The following is a 16,482-nucleotide window of genomic DNA, read 5'->3' on the forward strand; positions in this document are numbered from 1 at the left end:
GAATAACGTTCATTCTTCAACTAGTTAGCATTTTGGGTAATCAGGCAAATACAACCACCATCACAATCTAGAGCACAATGGAATAAAATCTAAATTTCTTTTTTTTGCAAAATACTTATGACAACACAAGTATAATGAAGTAGATTTTTTTCTGTGATATTTTAAAGTCTAGTAGTTCCATTTTAAAAGGAAGACTTCCAGATGGAATTATTTGTATTTATTGAAATGAGTTTTACAAAATAGCTCTCAATACTTGTTTATAAAGAAGGTGCCTTCTTGGGGTGGCTCAGTTGGTTAAGTGTCTGACTCTTGATTTCGGCTCAAGTCATGATCTCAGGGTTGTGAGATGGAGCCCCACATCTTGGGATTCTATCTCCCTCTCTCCCTGCCCCACCCGACTCCTGCTCTCTAAAAAAAAAAAGAAGACGATTCTTCTTGGTGATCAATGGTCTTGACAGAAACTGGAGAAATGAGGACTAGAGACTTGTTTTGTTTTGTTTTGTTTTTTTCCCAAGAGCAACTTGTACTTTTAAAGAAACTTGGGAGATTTGAAAGGCAGAGAACATTTAATTAAACAGATTAAAATACTTAATTTTGACTGATTTCTATAGTTCTTGGGTAAAACCTTGGATAAAAATAACTAATGCTCTCATAGTGCTTACTCTGAGCCACATACTGTTCCAAGTGCTTTATGTATCTATTTAATCCTTTCAAAAACCCTATGAGATCGGTACTGTTTTTATCCCCACTCTACAGGTGAGGACACTGAGGCACAGAGAGGAGAAGTTGTGGGGCTGGAGTTGGTTGGGGCCAACATGGTGGAGCCCGGTTTCAGATCTGGCAGTGGGGCTCATTGCCCGCAGCTTCATCTCCACCCTCCAGTGCCTCGACAGCTTGAGTCAAGGCTCTGCAGGATGGTTTTTATTTGAAGTTAGCTTGCCCAATTCTAAAGGTACAAGGCATATTTAGCAAACTTTAAAGTTTGGTGTTTATGGAATTTTCGTAGTGAGCATTTAACAAAAGTCTAAAGTAAAGCTGGTGAAGACAAACAAACACGACATAAACCCAAACAGATTCCTAGGTCTGACCTCAGAATCACAGAATAAGAATCTAGGGGAGAGGGGGGAAGATAGGAGGAAGAGCAGGGAGATGGGGTGGTGGAAGACATCTAGTGAAATATATTTCTAAAACACTCTTTGGGGGAATTCTGATGCACAGCCAGAGTTGGGAATCACTGGTAGAGGGTCTGCAACTTTTTTAAAGCCTCGATTGGCTTCTTAAGTAGGGAGTGGTTGGCAGATGTGTCTGAACATTCTGGAGCTATATATGGTGGCACAGAGCATCCAAGAAGAAAAAAAAAAGCCTTTTATTATGGTCCTCATATTTTTAATAGTAGGATTTTGCCTTTTTTTTTTTTCTGGTTCCTTACAATTCTTTTGTTACAGATCATAACTCTTGTCACAGGGCTCATAAATCTTAGCTACTGGGCAGAAAAGCCATATCCCTACCAGTCTCCCTTGCCCACATCTGAGACTATGGTTATCACCACAGCTGTTGAAACATAGGAGATTTACCATTTATAAGTTTAGCACACCTGGGGTTACAAGGTCATGGTTAATTGCTCCCTACAACATGTGTTTAGTTTAACCTATGTTTTTAGAGATGACTATTTATATCTCAGTTATTCATGTTCATCTTACTTACATGTTTTTAGATTTCATAGAAATCATAGGAATGGCCATCAGAAAATCTTGTCCTAACACTTTATTCATAACTGCTTGGTCATTGTTGTGAAAATCAACATTACCTTTTTCAACCTTGAGGTGATTTCTATAGAAATACCTACGTTTAAAATGGCCAAGAATTTAAAGGATGAAAGAGAAAAAAAAATGAGGAACACATTCTGTCTGTTTGTGTACTAACAGAGGAGTAAATGCTTGTAACTTTACTGACCTGTGCATGCTGGGCTCTCCTGGGAACAGAAGGTCAGCAGAATAGTCTCCACTGGGGTTCTGAGCCATTCATATGTGTTACCAAGGGCTGCCAGGGGTTGGAAAACACTTACAAATTGACTAATAGGACCTCATGAAAGAGAAAATAAGTACCAGCTGAGAAAATCTTTGTCTTTGGCAAAATCATCCCACCAAAAGAAATGAAAAGTCACACAATCCTTTATTTTAACTTAGCCCTTTGGTTTGTGAAAGAGAAAAAAAGTACAGCAATCATCTTTCTTTTGGCATAATGATCCACGTATTTAGAAGTGACTACTTGAGAGTTTGTTTGGCGGTTCTAACGGGAGCGCAACTACTCGTATACCTTTGACCGAAGAACGGTTTTGTGTGTGTGTGTGTGTGTGTATATATGTGTATATATATATATATATATATATATATATATATGAAAGAAGTGAGTACTTGAGGTTGTGCCAAGAACTGCTTTCCCCTTCTGATATCATTAATTAGTTTTCCTACCAATGACTGTTAATTATTTTGTGAATTAAAGTCATGTTAGCCCAATGACACTTAGGATCTTCATCATGATGCAGTTCAGAAATTATTTGAAAATGCCAACGGAGCAGATATACTGAAGAAAATCTGTCTTGAACTTTCAAGTGCTGGACTAAAGTAATGGGGTAGAACCCGATCTTTATATTAATAGATGGATAGAAGAACCTATCACAGTGGCTGGTTTTCATCTAGTCTTACATCTTTCCAGTGCCCATCCTCATAGGCCTGCCTCAGGCTTCTAAGCTGCTCACAAGGGTTAAGGGCCAATGTATCATCCAAACTTACATATTAGACAGGTTGCTTATATAAAATTTTTTGAAAAGTATTTAAGAGCATTTCATTTAAATCACCTATAAGTCATTTGAGACAACTGCCACTTAAGTGTAGCTCAAAGCTAGAGACTTGTAATCTGGCAAACATTACTTAATCCTTTAAAGAAACTGAAAATTCAGAAGGATTATGGACCTTGACACTTGGTTCAACTTAGAGATAAATGAAGAGCATATGGGCCAGATCAGGATAATCTTAGCAGGAGCATTTATAAATATCAAGAATTAATATGAAGTTGTCATGTCATTTTAAAGTAAAATGAACTCAAAAGACTACTTTCATTTTTCTATACACTGTCCAGGAGATGTGATTATTTATTCAATAACCTTGTGTTCAGTTTAGTTGAATATGAGTTAGAAATAAAACAAGTTTTTATCAGACTGCATAAGACTGTATGAGGTTCTTGGGGAAAGAAATTGAAGAATTCGTGTGTCTCCTTTTCTCAAAGGGCTTAGAGTTTCAAATAAAGAATTGAAATTGGCTCACAAACTGGAATGTTGCTTTCGGTGTATTTCCATTATAAATTGTACTTTCCAAAGTTTATTTAATCTTTTAAGGCGTGTTTAGAACAAGCATGAGTAGAACAAGGAATTTCGTATGTCAGAAACTCTGTAAATTTCTATTATCTCTGTCTTTCTGAAGTCGCATTAGTAATTTAAAGGCAAACATCTCTGTCCTGTTTCTCTCTCCCTTTTTTTCACTCCTTTGCAGCTCAAGATCGTTTGCTAGATGCTGTTTTAAAATGCACTGTGGACCAGAAGTTTACTGTGTTTTAGGCATTAGGTGGAATTCAGAATTGGTGTACATAATACCTCAAGAACACACACTCTAACGAGAGGAGAAAACATATACACAGATAAACCATAGTATGAGTTACATTGTGGTTCAGATGCTGGGAACTACTCATTGTCATTTCACGTAGAGGTAGCAGACGTCGTTTTTATCTAACGGGCCATAATCACGAGGAACAGCATGACCACATTCACCGACGGATAAACACTGGGGAGGCTGGGGGCGTTTTACGGAAAGGTCTCTGCCTTCGGTCGAAGATGGGGAGAACACTTTGATGACTTTTATATTTAAACAAGAACCTAAGTAGAGTGTTGTTTTACTGACGCAGTAATTAGGCATTGAGTTTCGGCAAACTAGCCAGTGGATGGTCGTGTTTGTGTTTTTCCAGGGCAGTAGAGGGGAGAGAGGACCAGTGGGACCCCCAGGACCACCAGGTAAACTGGTAAGTAATATTTCCAGCCTCCAGAAGTTTATTTGCTTTATACAAAACACATTTAAAAAAATAAGCAGAGGAAAAACAATGTACAAAGGGTGACTTAATCATCTGTACTTGATTTCTGTTGTTATGTGAACGCGTGGAAATGTAAATGGGAAATTTCAAGTTATACCTAGGATACCCTCCAAGGGTATTTTAATCAGTGTGGTTTGCAGCATACATTTTTGAAACCGGGAGAGACGTGAAGTGCTACCCTTGGCCTCTGCTTGTTCTTGGAATTGAAGGGAAGTGGGCGTGAACGCTGCCTTTTACTTCTTGAGCCCTGCTTGTTTACTCAGCGAGAGAAGCAGCACCATTGCAGGGACTCCACTGAAAGAGCCCACTGTTGGGAAGGGTGCAAACCCAGGAACGGAGGACCTCCTCGGTGGGAACAAGGGGGTGGAGGGACTGGCCTGTTTTTTTTCCCCAGAGAGCGTGGGAGAGAGGCAGATTTGAGGAACAGAGTTAAACCAACGACAGCACATTTATTTTAGACGACAGTCCACACACCCAAGGTTGTGTCTGCCTCGTGTGACTGCAGTGTCGTAGTAACAGTGATTCTGGAGACACCGTGTTTGTTTTTCAGGGTTCTCCTGGCAGTCCTGGCCTCCCTGGCTTGCCTGGCCCCCCTGGCCTTCCTGGAATGAAAGGTGACAGGGTAAGATATCTAGCCCCCCAGAAAGTTCCTTATTTGGATGAGTTTTACTATATTGAGAAACCAAGCTTGCTTTCAGCACAGTGGAGATTTTTATAGCAATTATCATAGACAGCTGTTAAGAAAGGTATCCTGAATTACTGAGAGTTGAGATTAAGAAGCTATATATATATATATATATATATATACACACACACACACATATATATATACACACATATATATAATAATTTATCAGAAGGAAAATACAAAAGTTGAGAAAAGTAAAAATGCCAGTTGTAATCATAGTTCCTGTTTAGTTTTAAATTTACATTCCTACCAGTCCAATTTTATGTGGACGTGATCAGAGAGCACCCCGAGTTGCCAGGTTTTGGACAACTGTCAGTTTCTCCAGGCCTTACCCGGCTGTTGTTAGGTTGTCATCCTGATTTTTTTTTTTTTTTTTTTTTTAAGCAGGCTCCACGCCCAGCCTGGAGCCCTGTTGTTAGGTTGTGGGGAGAGGAGCAAGTCCTCATCTATCACATTATTCATACTTGCCCTTATCTACCAGCCTGAGGAGGGAAGTTGGTTCACTTGAAATTATAGAGTTGAACATCTCAAAATACTGAAAAGGTATTATGTTTTATTCGTTACAGGGAGTAGTCGGTGAGCCTGGTCCAAAGGGTGGACAGGTAGGTCCTATCAGGAGAGTATGAAATGCAGTCCGTGATGTGCATGGAGGTGCCTCACCAGCAGGGGGCACTGGCTGGTTTATGGGTGTGAGTAAAAGGACGGAGGCTAGCAGTGTCTCTCAATTGTGCTTCATAGTGTGTGAAAGCTAGAGTTTAGTTTGGTCTGTAACCTTATCTACTGCTTTAATAGGCTGGAGCTGATGATGGCTCTGCCTCCAAGATGACACATTGAAAAGAGTGTCCCTTGCTCTCATTCACCAGATTGATTTACTTGTGACCGATGGAGCCTTCTATAGCTGCATCATCATATTTTGAGTTTTTCTGTATCAAGACCTTAACAAATAAAGTGTGAATGTGAATTAGAGTTAGTCCTTTTTCTGGGTTCCTTTTTCTACAGTGAAAGCCTTTTTTTCTAGGATTACCTAATTATAAAATTGCTGGATACGATCATTAATCCTTAACTTTAGAAGAAACTCAGCCTCACCTGCTGTCTTTTTTCTAGGCTCTATTCTATTTTTGACTAGCCACTGACAGCTAGATTGAAAAGCCATTGAGGGCATTTTGTATTTCTGCATGATCTGGTGGGCACTGTGGGCACTTAGGAATGCTTATCAATGTTGACGGGTTAAAACTGAGGCAAGGGAGTAAGAATTCAAAAATATGACTTTTAATTTTAATTTTTAGGGTTCGTCTGGTGAAGAAGGTGAAGCAGGAGAAAGGGGTGAACTTGTAAGACATTTTGTTTTGGTTGATGATGAGCCTTACTGATTTCTAACTGTACTAGAAACATAATTTTTCTTTTTCTCTGATACTGTTATCCTTGCTGACTTCTTCAGTGGCTACAGTGTCTCTTATATAAACTAATGAATGAATGCAGCCAAATTCAAGTAAAGCAGAGGGTAAACATCCCAAAATTGATAGACCAGGCCTTAAGCCGTCGGAGAACAAAGTGTTCTCTTATAGGTGGTGACTTTCTTGTGGCTTTACACCTGGACGTTCAAAGTGATTCTTAGATGACTATAGAAAGTCTATGAATAGTGCCTATCATGGAAACAAAATGAATTTTATTATAGCCAGAAAGCCATGGCTCACAAGTTTGACCATGGGTACTTTCCATAGTCTAAAACCTGCCAAAGAAGTGACCTCCATCTCCAGAGGATGCTGCTGCTAAATCTCCAGGAAGGTAGCAAGAATGAGAAAAAATTTTCTTTATTGCCAGAACTGCTACATCTGCTGGCTCATCTTTGTGGTTTTGACACAATCTAACATGACCTAATGTGGAAACTTACATTTGGTCCTTTGGAGTGATGATAGATTTCTCATAAAATAGTTCCAGAGAGCACTTAGTGCAGAAAAATTCTTGTAATGTTGTTTTATTCAGATTTTCAGGATTTAGAGCTAATATTAATGTAACATCTGAATTAGGCAAAGCTCTCTATTAAGTAAATTTGAAAAGAATTATTTTAAATTTATTTTCTGTTAAAAATTTTCATTTTATGGGCTAAGAGGATGTTTTAAATCATTGTTTTGTGGTGGAGATGAACTGATGTGCTTGAACTTGAGCTGAATTCATATCTAGAATTAGGGGGGAGAGATTTATGCATAAAATCAGGCATATTTGGTTTGATAGACTTTTCCAGATGAGTTTTAGAATATTGTTAGAGTTTCAAAAATGAAGTCATCAGGTTTAAATGTCCACTGTATTTTAAAACAGCATGCTAGTTTAATGTCTTTTGACTTACACATTTTAAGTCTCAACACCTAGCATTTTAGATCTGGTTGGAGCCTAGTTGAGCTCCGATTCCACCATGTTATTTAACAGGTAAGTTAGTCAAAGGCTAGAAGGTTACAAAGCTCACAAAGTAGCAGAACTGGGACTAGAATCCAAATTTTGAATCTCCTGTTTTTCTGCCAATGCCAGAGTTCATCTCTTCATGGTTTTCTATAGATTTCAGCAACACAATAACCTATTAAATGTTTTTAGTAAACTATCAAACGTGAATGCATGGTTCTAACATAATTTTGTCTTATTGATTTAGGGAGAGATAGGATTACCTGGACCAAAGGGATCTGTAAGTACAATGAACAATAATGGTATAAAAAATTAAAATATCAATAAAGCCATAGAAAATGCAATGCTCTGCTTTATGAAATCACTATAAAATTCAATTCTTAAAAGACTTACCTTCAAGGAAATTAATGTCTAAATTTATTCTTTAAGTAATGGGTTCATCCAAAGGTGGGGGGAACCACCTCACAACAGTGTAAATGGATCTGCCTTTTGAATTAATCCACTCTAAAAGAAGTTTTTATCATAACTAGCTCACTGAGTAGTATACATAGTAATTTCTTTCACAAATGGGTCATTTTAAAAGAACTGACTTGTCCTTTGTGGTGACAAGAGTATAAATGAATTTCATGGGCACTCATGCCATTGCAAATATTTCAGTAATTTTATTAATCTCCTGTGTGTTCTAGTTGGGGAAGTAACATAAAGTCATAATGCATCAGAAAATTTAATAGACAGTTATTAAAGCTAGAAAATGATCATCTCATTCAATTCATCATTTTACAGAAACTAAACTGATCTCCTTAGAGATTAGATGTATTCAGAATTATAGAACCAATTATTAGAACAAAATTAATAGAACCAAGTACAGAACCAATTAGAGAACGAGCAAACCTGGGATGATTCACTAATTTGAAAGGAATGCACATTTAATACGGTAAGAAAATTAAGAGAGTATAAGGGAAAAGATGAAGCTCAGACCTTAACCTCAAATGCCACCACCTCTAGCTTCCATTTAATCTTTTAGTCCTTCCTGTTTCTAGAATCTTCTCCACTCTTCTCTGTCCCTGTACAACACAGTATCCTCATAGCAGCCAGTGCCATCTAGAGAAAAATATAAAGCCCACTCTTTATCCCTCCTCTTCATAAGCCCCTCAGGAATAACATTTGATAGAATAAAATCAGACTCTTAGCAAAATATATAAAGTCTTTGATGAAGTGGTCTCTAGCTAGCTATCTGGAACTTCATCTGTTTGCAATTGTTTTTACTTGGCATGCTATTTAATCCCTTGTGCTGTTCTCCTCGCCTGGAACACTCTTCCTCTTTCCTTAGAAGAGCTGCCTCCTACTTAGGCATGTAGCCCGATCCTTAGCTCAACTTTCCCCCTGGAGAACACCCCTCTGCCCCCAGACTTGGTTGCAGTGCCAGCCCTGGGCTCTTTACATGCCCCCGAGATGGGAACTATTACGTTGTATTAACTCACCTGTTTACACACACTCTCCAAACACCGTTGACAGTCCCAAGCTTTAAGTAACATCTTTACACCTAAGATTCTTTGACAGAAATGGTTTAGGATTGAGAAAAAAAATGTGAAGAGGGAACCTTGATAGGATTTGATAATAGAAATCCTACCTCACTATCTAGAAATAACCGGTAATGTTCAATGGTAATTAGGATTTGTTGTAAAAGGAAAATGTGAACGAACAATGCAGTGGTCAAAATGAGTTAATTTCACTTAAATTTGGGTATATTACTAGGAATTAACTCTTGATTTATCACCTCCCCTTCCTACCCCTCTCTCTTCTCTGCCACCACCCACCTAATTCTGATGCAGCTGAAGTGTGTTGTCCCAGAGTCAAAGAGACACACTTTCACTTTGCTCGGTGATCTCAGCAGAGACAAAGCTGATAAGTAGGTGAAGTCTGTACCTCCAGTTTCTACTTCAGTATACCACTCAATTGAGGAATTCTTTCCAGGGCCCCGGGGCCCTTGAGCTATCTGGGCCACGTTGGCCCTTCATCCCTTCATCGAAAATGTCCTGTCCCATGTTGTAGCAGTATTTCAGATGTTGTCAACAAGATGATAGACTCTGATTTGGCCTCCTTTGTTTTCTGCCAGTTCTTTAGTGCACTTCCAAATTCATTTTGGCGTCTCCTCAGGGTTGTTTTAGAAGTTGCTGTAGTTTTATACTGTAGTCATCTGACAGCTCCGAACCCTCCACAGCACATCCTTAGCTCTCTCTGTTGACATTGTCTTTCAGGAAGTCTTTTAGGCCATAATTTCTTCATAGAAGCAATTTTGACAAGTTGACTTAGATGAGTATCAACTTTTTTGCATAAAGAAAGATTGGAAAAAGTATAGGTGCTGAGCTTTATTCAGAGGCATCTAGTGAAAGCCCTCCCTGCCTTATCACCTTCTTCCCTTCAGCTTAAAACATCTGACCATTTGAAAGAGTTAATTCTTTTTTTTATTATGTTATGTTAATCACCATACATCACATCATTAGTTTTTGATGTAGTGTTCCACGATTCATTGTTTGCTATAACACCCAGTGCTCCTTGCAGAACGTGCGCTCTTGAATACCCATCACCGGGCCAACCCATCCCCTCTAGAACCCTCAGTTTGTTTCTAGATAAATGTTGCGTATGAAAAAGAAGCAGGGTTAAGTCGTGTCATGAACTTCATTTTGAGCCCTAGCACTCCCTTATTGCCTTCTGTCCTTTTATCTTCTCATTCTTGTTCTATAAACAATGGCACATTGTAACCACTATGCCATAAATTCTACCAGAGGTAGTTTAACCGAAAGTGAATTAATTTAGCTTTGTTTTATTTATTTTTTTTTTTTTAATTTTTTTATTGTTATGTTAATCACCATATATTACATCATTAGTTTTTGGTGCAGTGTTCCATGATTCATTGTTTGTTCATAACACCCAGTGCTCCATGCAGAACGTGCCCTCCTCAATACCCATCACCAGGCTAACCCATCCCCCTACCCCCCTCCCCTCTAGAACCCTCAGTTTGTTTTTCAGAGTCCATCATCTCTCATGCTTCGTCTCCCCCTCTGACATACTCCCCTTTTCTTCCTCTCCTGTTATCTTCTTCTTTTTCTTTTTTCTTAAAATATGTTGCATTATTTGTTTCAGAAGTACAGATCTGTGATTCAACAGTCTTGCACAATTCACAGCGCTCACCGTAGCACATACCCTCCCCAATATCTATCATCCAGCCACCCCATCCCTCCCACCCCCAACCACTCCAGTAACACTCAGTTTCTTTCCTGAGATTAAGAATTCCTCATATCAGTGAGGTCATGTGATACATGTCTTTCTCTGATTGACTTATTTCACTCAGCATAACACCCTCCAGTTCCATCCACGTCGTTGCAAATGGCAAGATCTCATTCCTTTTGATGGCTGCATAATATTCCATTGTGTATATATACCACATCTTCTTTATCCATTCATCTGTCGATGGGCATCTTGGCTCTTTCCACAGTTTGGCTATGGTGGACATTGCTGCTATAAACATTGGGGTACATGTACCCCTTCGGGTCCCTACATTTGTATCTTTGTGGTAAATACCCAGTAGTGCAATTGCTGGATCGAACGGTAGCTCTAATTTCAACTGTTTGAGGAACCTCCATACTGTTTTCCAGAGGGGTTGCACCAGCTTGCATTCCCACCAACAGTGTAGGAGGGTTCCCCTTTCTCCACATCCCCGCCAACATCTGTCGTTCCCTGACTTGTTAATTTTAGCCATTCTGACGGGTGTGAGGTGGTATCTCATTGAGGTTTTGATTTGGATTTCCCTGATGCCAAGCGATGTTGAGCACTTTTTCATGTGCCTGTTGGCCATTTGGATGTCTTCTTTGGAGAAATGTCTGTTCATGTCTTCTGCCCATTTCTTGATTGGATTATTTGTTCTTTGAGTGTTGAGTTTGATAAGTTCTTTATAGATTTTGGATACTAGCCCTTTATCTGATACGTCATTTGCAAATATTTTCTCCCATTCTGTCGGTTGTCTTTTGGTTTTGTGGACTGTTTCTTTTGCTGTGCAGAAGCTTTTTATCTTGATGAAATCCCAATAGTTCATTTTTGCCCTGGCTTCCCGTGCCTTTGGCGATGTTTCTAGGAAGAAGTTGCTGCGGCTAAGGTCGAAAAGGTTGCTACCTGTGTTCTCCTTTAGGATTTGGATGGACTCCTGTCTCACGTTTAAGTCTTTCAACCATTTGGAGTCTATTTTTGTGTGTGGTGTAAGGAAATGGTCCAGTTTCATTCTTCTGCATGTGGCTGTCCAATTTTCCCAACACCATTTGTTGAAGAGACTGTCTTTTTTCCATTGGACATTCTTTCCTGCTTTGTCAAAAATAAGTTGACCATAGAGTTGAGGGTCCATTTCTGGGCTCTCAATTCTGTTCCATTGATCTATGTGTCTGTTTTTGTGCCAGTACCATACTGTCTTGATGATGACAGCTTTGTAATAGAGCTGGAAGTCCGGAATTGTGATGCCACCAGCTTTGCTTTTCTTTTTCAGTATTCCTCTGGCTATTCTGGGTCTCTTCTGGTTCCATACAAATTTTAGGATTATTTGTTCCATTTCTTTGAAAAAAGTGGATGGTATTTTGATGGGGATTGCATTGAATGTGTAGATTGCTCTAGGTAGCATTGACATCTTCACAATGTTGATTCTCCCAATCCATGAGCATGGAACGTTTTTCCATTTCTTTGTGTCTTCTTCAATTTCTTTCCTGAGTATTTTATAGTTTTCTGAGTACAGATCCTTTGCCTCTTTGGTTAGATTTATTCCTAGGTATCTAATGGTTTTGGGTGCAATTGTAAATGGGATAGACTCCTTGATTTGTCTCTCTTCTGTCTTGTTGTTGGTGTATAGGAATGCCACTGATTTCTGTGCATTGATTTTATATCCTGCTACTTTACTGAATTCCTGTATGAGTTCTAGCAGTTTTGGGGTGGAGTCTTTTGGGTTTTCCACATACAGTATCATATCATCTGCAAAGAGTGAGAGTTTGACTTCCTCTTTGCCGATTTGGATGCCTTTGATTTCTTTTTGTTGTCTGATTGCTGTGGCTAGGACTTCTAATACTATGTTGAATAGCAGTGGTGAGAGTGGACATCCCTGCCGCGTTCCTGACCTTAGGGGAAAAGCTCTCAGCCTTTCCCCATTGAGAATGATATTCGCTGTAGGTTTTTCGTAGATGGCTTTTATGATATTGAGGTATGTACCCTCTATCCCTATACTCTGAAGAGTTTTGATCAAGAAAGGATGTTGTACTTTGTCAAATGCTTTTTCTGCATCTATTGAGAGGATCATATGATTCTTGTTCTTTCTTTTGTTAATGTATTGTATCACGTTGATTGATTTGCGGATGTTGAACCAGCCTTGCAGCCCAGGAATAAATCCCACTTGGTCGTGGTGAATAATCCTTTTAATGTACTGTTGGATCCTATTGGCTAGTATTTTGGTGAGAATTTTTGCATCCATGTTCATCAAGGATATTGGTCTGTAATTCTCTTTTTTGATGGGGTCTTTGTCTGGTTTTGGGATCAAGGTAATGCTGGCCTCATAAAATGAGTTTGGAAGTTTCCCTTCCATTTCTATTTTTTGGAACAGTTTCAGGAGAATAGGTATTAATTCTTCTTGAAATGTCTGATAGAATTCCCCTGGGAAGCCATCTGGCCCTGGGCTTTTGTTTCTTGGGAGATTTTTGATGACTGTTTCAATTTCCGTAGTGGTTATAGGTCTGTTCAGGTTTTCTATTTCTTCCTGGTTCAATTTTGGTAGTTGATACATCTCTAGGAATGCACCCATTTCTTCCAGGTTATCTAATTTGCTGGCATAGAGTTGCTCATAATATGTTCTTATAATTGTTTGTATTTCTTTGGTGTTGCTTGTGATCTCTCCTCTTTCATTCATGATTTTGTTGATTTGGGTCATTTCTCTTTTCTTTTTGATCAGTCTGGCCAGGGGTTTATCAATCTTGTTAATTCTTTCAAAGAACCAGCTCCTAGTTTCGTTGATCTGTTCTACTGTTCTTTTGGTTTCTAGTTCATTGATTTCTGCTCTGATCTTTATGATTTCTCTTCTCCTGCTGGGTTTAGGCTTTCTTTGCTGTTCTTTCTCCAGCTCCTTTAGATGTAGGGTTAGGTTGTGTATTTGAGACCTTTCTTGTTTCTTGAGAAAGGCTTGTATTGCTATATACTTTCCTCTCAGGACTGCCTTTGCTGTATCCCAAAGATTTTGAACAGTTGTGTTTTCATTTTCATTGGTTTCCATGAATTTTTTTAATTCTTCTTTAATTTCTTGGTTGACCCATTCATTCTTTAGTAGGATGCTCTTTAGCCTCCATGTATTTGAGTTCTTTCCGACTTTCCTCTTGTGGTTGAGTTCTAGTTTCAAAGCATTGTGGTCTGAAAATATGCAGGGAATGATCCCAATCTTTTGGTACCGATTGAGACCTGATTTGTGACCTAGGATGTGATCAATTCTGGAGAATGTTCCATGGGCACTAGAGAAGAATGTGTATTCCGTTGCTTTGGGATGGAATGTTCTGAATATGTCTGTGAAGTCCATTTGGTCCAGTGTGTCATTTAACGTCTTTATTTCCTTGTTGATCTTTTGCTTAGATGATCTGTCCATTTCAGTCAGGGGGGTGTTAAAATCCCCCACTATTATTGTATTGTTGTCAATGTGTTTCTTTGCTTTTGTTATTAATTGGCTTATATAATTGGCTGCTCCCATGTTCGGGGCATAGATATTTACAATTGTTAGATCTTCTTGTTGGATAGACCCTTTAAGTAGGATATAGTGTCCTTCCTCATCTCTTATTATAGTCTTTGTTTTAAAATCTAGTTTGTCTGATATAAGGATTGCCACCCCAGCTTTCTTTTGGTGTCCATTAGCATGGTAAATGGTTTTCCACCCCCTCACTTTCAATCTGGGGGTGTCTTTGGGTGTAAAATGAGTCTCTTGCAGACAGCATATTGATGGGTCTTGTTTTTTAATCCAATCTGATAGCCTGTGTCTTTTGATTGGGGCATTGAGCCCATTTACATTCAGGGTAACTATTGAAAGGTATGAATTTACTGCCATTGTATTACCTGTAAGGTGACTGTTAACTGTCTGTTGTCTGTGTTCGTTTCTGCTCTTTGCTGCTTTTAGGTTCTCTCTTTGCTTAGAGGACCCCTCTCAATATTTCTTGGAGGGCTGGTTTCGTGTTTGCAAATTCTTTGAGTTTTTGTTTGTTCTGGAAGCTTTTGATCTCTCCTTCTATTTTCAATGATAGCCTAGCTGGATATAGTATTCTTGGCTGCATATTTTTCTCGTTTAGTGCTCTGAAGATATCTTGCCAGTCCTTTCTGGCCTGCCAGGTCTCTGTGGATAGGTCTGTTGCCAATCTAATGTTTCTACCATTGTAGGTTACATATCTCTTCTCCCGAGCTGCTTTCAGGATTTTCTCTTTGTCTCTGAGACTCGTAAGTTTTACTATTAGATGTCGGGGTGTTGACCTATTTTTATTGATTTTGAGAGGGGTTCTCTGTGCCTCCTGGATTTTAATGCCTGTTTCCTTCCTCACATTAGGGAAGTTCTCTGCTATAATTTGCTCCAATATACCTTCTGCCCCTCTCTCTCTCTCTTCTTCTTCTGGGATCCCAATTATTCTAATGTTGTTTCGTCTTATCGTATCACTTATCTCTCGAATTCTGCCCTCGTGATCCTGTAGTTGTTTCTCTCTCTTTTTCTCAGCCTCTTTATTTTCTATCATTTGGTCTTCTATATCGCTGATTCTCTCTTCTGCCTCATTTATCCTAGCATTTAGTGCCCCCATTTTTGATTGCACCTCATCAATAGCCTTTTTGATTTCGATTTGGTTAGATTTTAGTTCTTTTATTTCTCCAGAAAGGGTTTCTCTAATAACTTCCACGCTTTTTTCAAGCCCAGCTAGTATCTTTAAAGTCATGATTCTGAACTCTAGGTCCGACATCGTACTAATGTCCGTATTGAGTAGGTCCCTGGCTGACGGTACTACCTCTTGTTCTTTTTGCTGAGGTGATTTCTTTCGTCTTGTCATTTTGTCCAGAGGAGAATAGATGAATGAGAGAACAAAAGGCTAACAGGTTTACTACGTCCCCAGCAAATATACTGTATACAAATCAGAAAAGACCTGAAACCAGGGGAAAAGAAAGGGAAAGAAAGAAAAAAGAAAGAGAAAAAGAAAAAAAAAAGGAAAAAAAGATAAAAACAAAAACAAAACAATTCAAAAAAGGCAGAATATGATCAAATATGATCAGGCTAGTGCATAGATCAGTGCCACACACTAGATTTTGGGCGTATTTTGGTCTGTTAGAAAAAAGTGCCTCCTAAAATTTTAAAGGAAGAAAGACATATATGTACAAAATAAGGGTTGATACAATGAAGGGATGGAAGATGACTGTAAAGATGAAAATTATAAAAGATTTTATAAAAGGACTTGGTAAGATAAGTTGTTTGAAAAAAGAAAGAAGATTTAAGGAAAAAAAAAAAAAAGGAAAAAGGGAGAGAATGTGATCAGGCAGGAGACTAGAACAAAGCCATACACTAGTGATTTAGGGTATATTTTGATCTGTTAGAAGAAACTGTACCTCAAAATTTTAAAGAGAGAACAACTTATATATATATGCCAAAAACAAGGATAACTACTATGAAGGGATAAAATATGACTCTAAAAATGAAAAAAAAAAAAAAATGTTTTTTTTTTTTTAAAAAAAAGGGATTTATAAGATGTTGGTTGAAAAAGGGAAAAAGAAAAATAAAAAAAAGTCAACAAAAATTAACTTTGATGAAATAATGAATCATGGTAAAAAAAAAAAAAAAAAAAAAAAAAAAAGAAGCCATGAATCTATGTGCAGTATTCCCCTAGCGCTGGAGTTCTCCTATTCTCCTTGATCGATCAACTTGGTCTTGGCTTGCTGGCTGTTTGTGTTGATCTTCTGGGGGAGGGGCCTGTTGCTGTGGTTTCCAAATGTCTTTGCCGGAGGCGGAATTGCCCCGCCCTTGTCGGTCCGGGCTAAGGAAGCTGCTCCAGTTTGCTCTCAGGAGCTTTTGTTCCCTGCAAGCTCTCGGTACAGCTTTGGAGGACCAGGGCGAGAATGGCGGCCTCCCAGTCTCCGCCCGGAGGAGCCGAGAACTCGGGGCCCCACTCCTCAGTGCGCCCCCAGAGAAAAGCAGTCACTCCCGTGTCCCCGGTCTCTGGCCGCACTCC

At 38.9% G+C, this 16,482-nt stretch overlaps 1 protein-coding gene across 1 annotated transcript in view; it reads left to right on the forward strand.

Moving 5' to 3' along the window:
- Positions 1 to 16,482, forward strand: part of COL9A1 (collagen type IX alpha 1 chain) — a 92,593-nt gene that overhangs the window by 56,402 nt on the left and 19,709 nt on the right. Inside the window, exons 29-33 of the mRNA XM_027602658.2 lie at positions 4,018 to 4,071; positions 4,691 to 4,762; positions 5,395 to 5,430; positions 6,115 to 6,159; positions 7,470 to 7,502. Of these exons, the coding sequence (XP_027458459.1) occupies positions 4,018 to 4,071; positions 4,691 to 4,762; positions 5,395 to 5,430; positions 6,115 to 6,159; positions 7,470 to 7,502 (240 nt within the window). The remainder of the gene's footprint in view (positions 1 to 4,017; positions 4,072 to 4,690; positions 4,763 to 5,394; positions 5,431 to 6,114; positions 6,160 to 7,469; positions 7,503 to 16,482) is intronic.

This window comes from Zalophus californianus, chromosome 7 (assembly GCF_009762305.2).
Source record: "Zalophus californianus isolate mZalCal1 chromosome 7, mZalCal1.pri.v2, whole genome shotgun sequence".
NCBI classification, from domain to species: Eukaryota; Metazoa; Chordata; class Mammalia; order Carnivora; family Otariidae; genus Zalophus; species Zalophus californianus.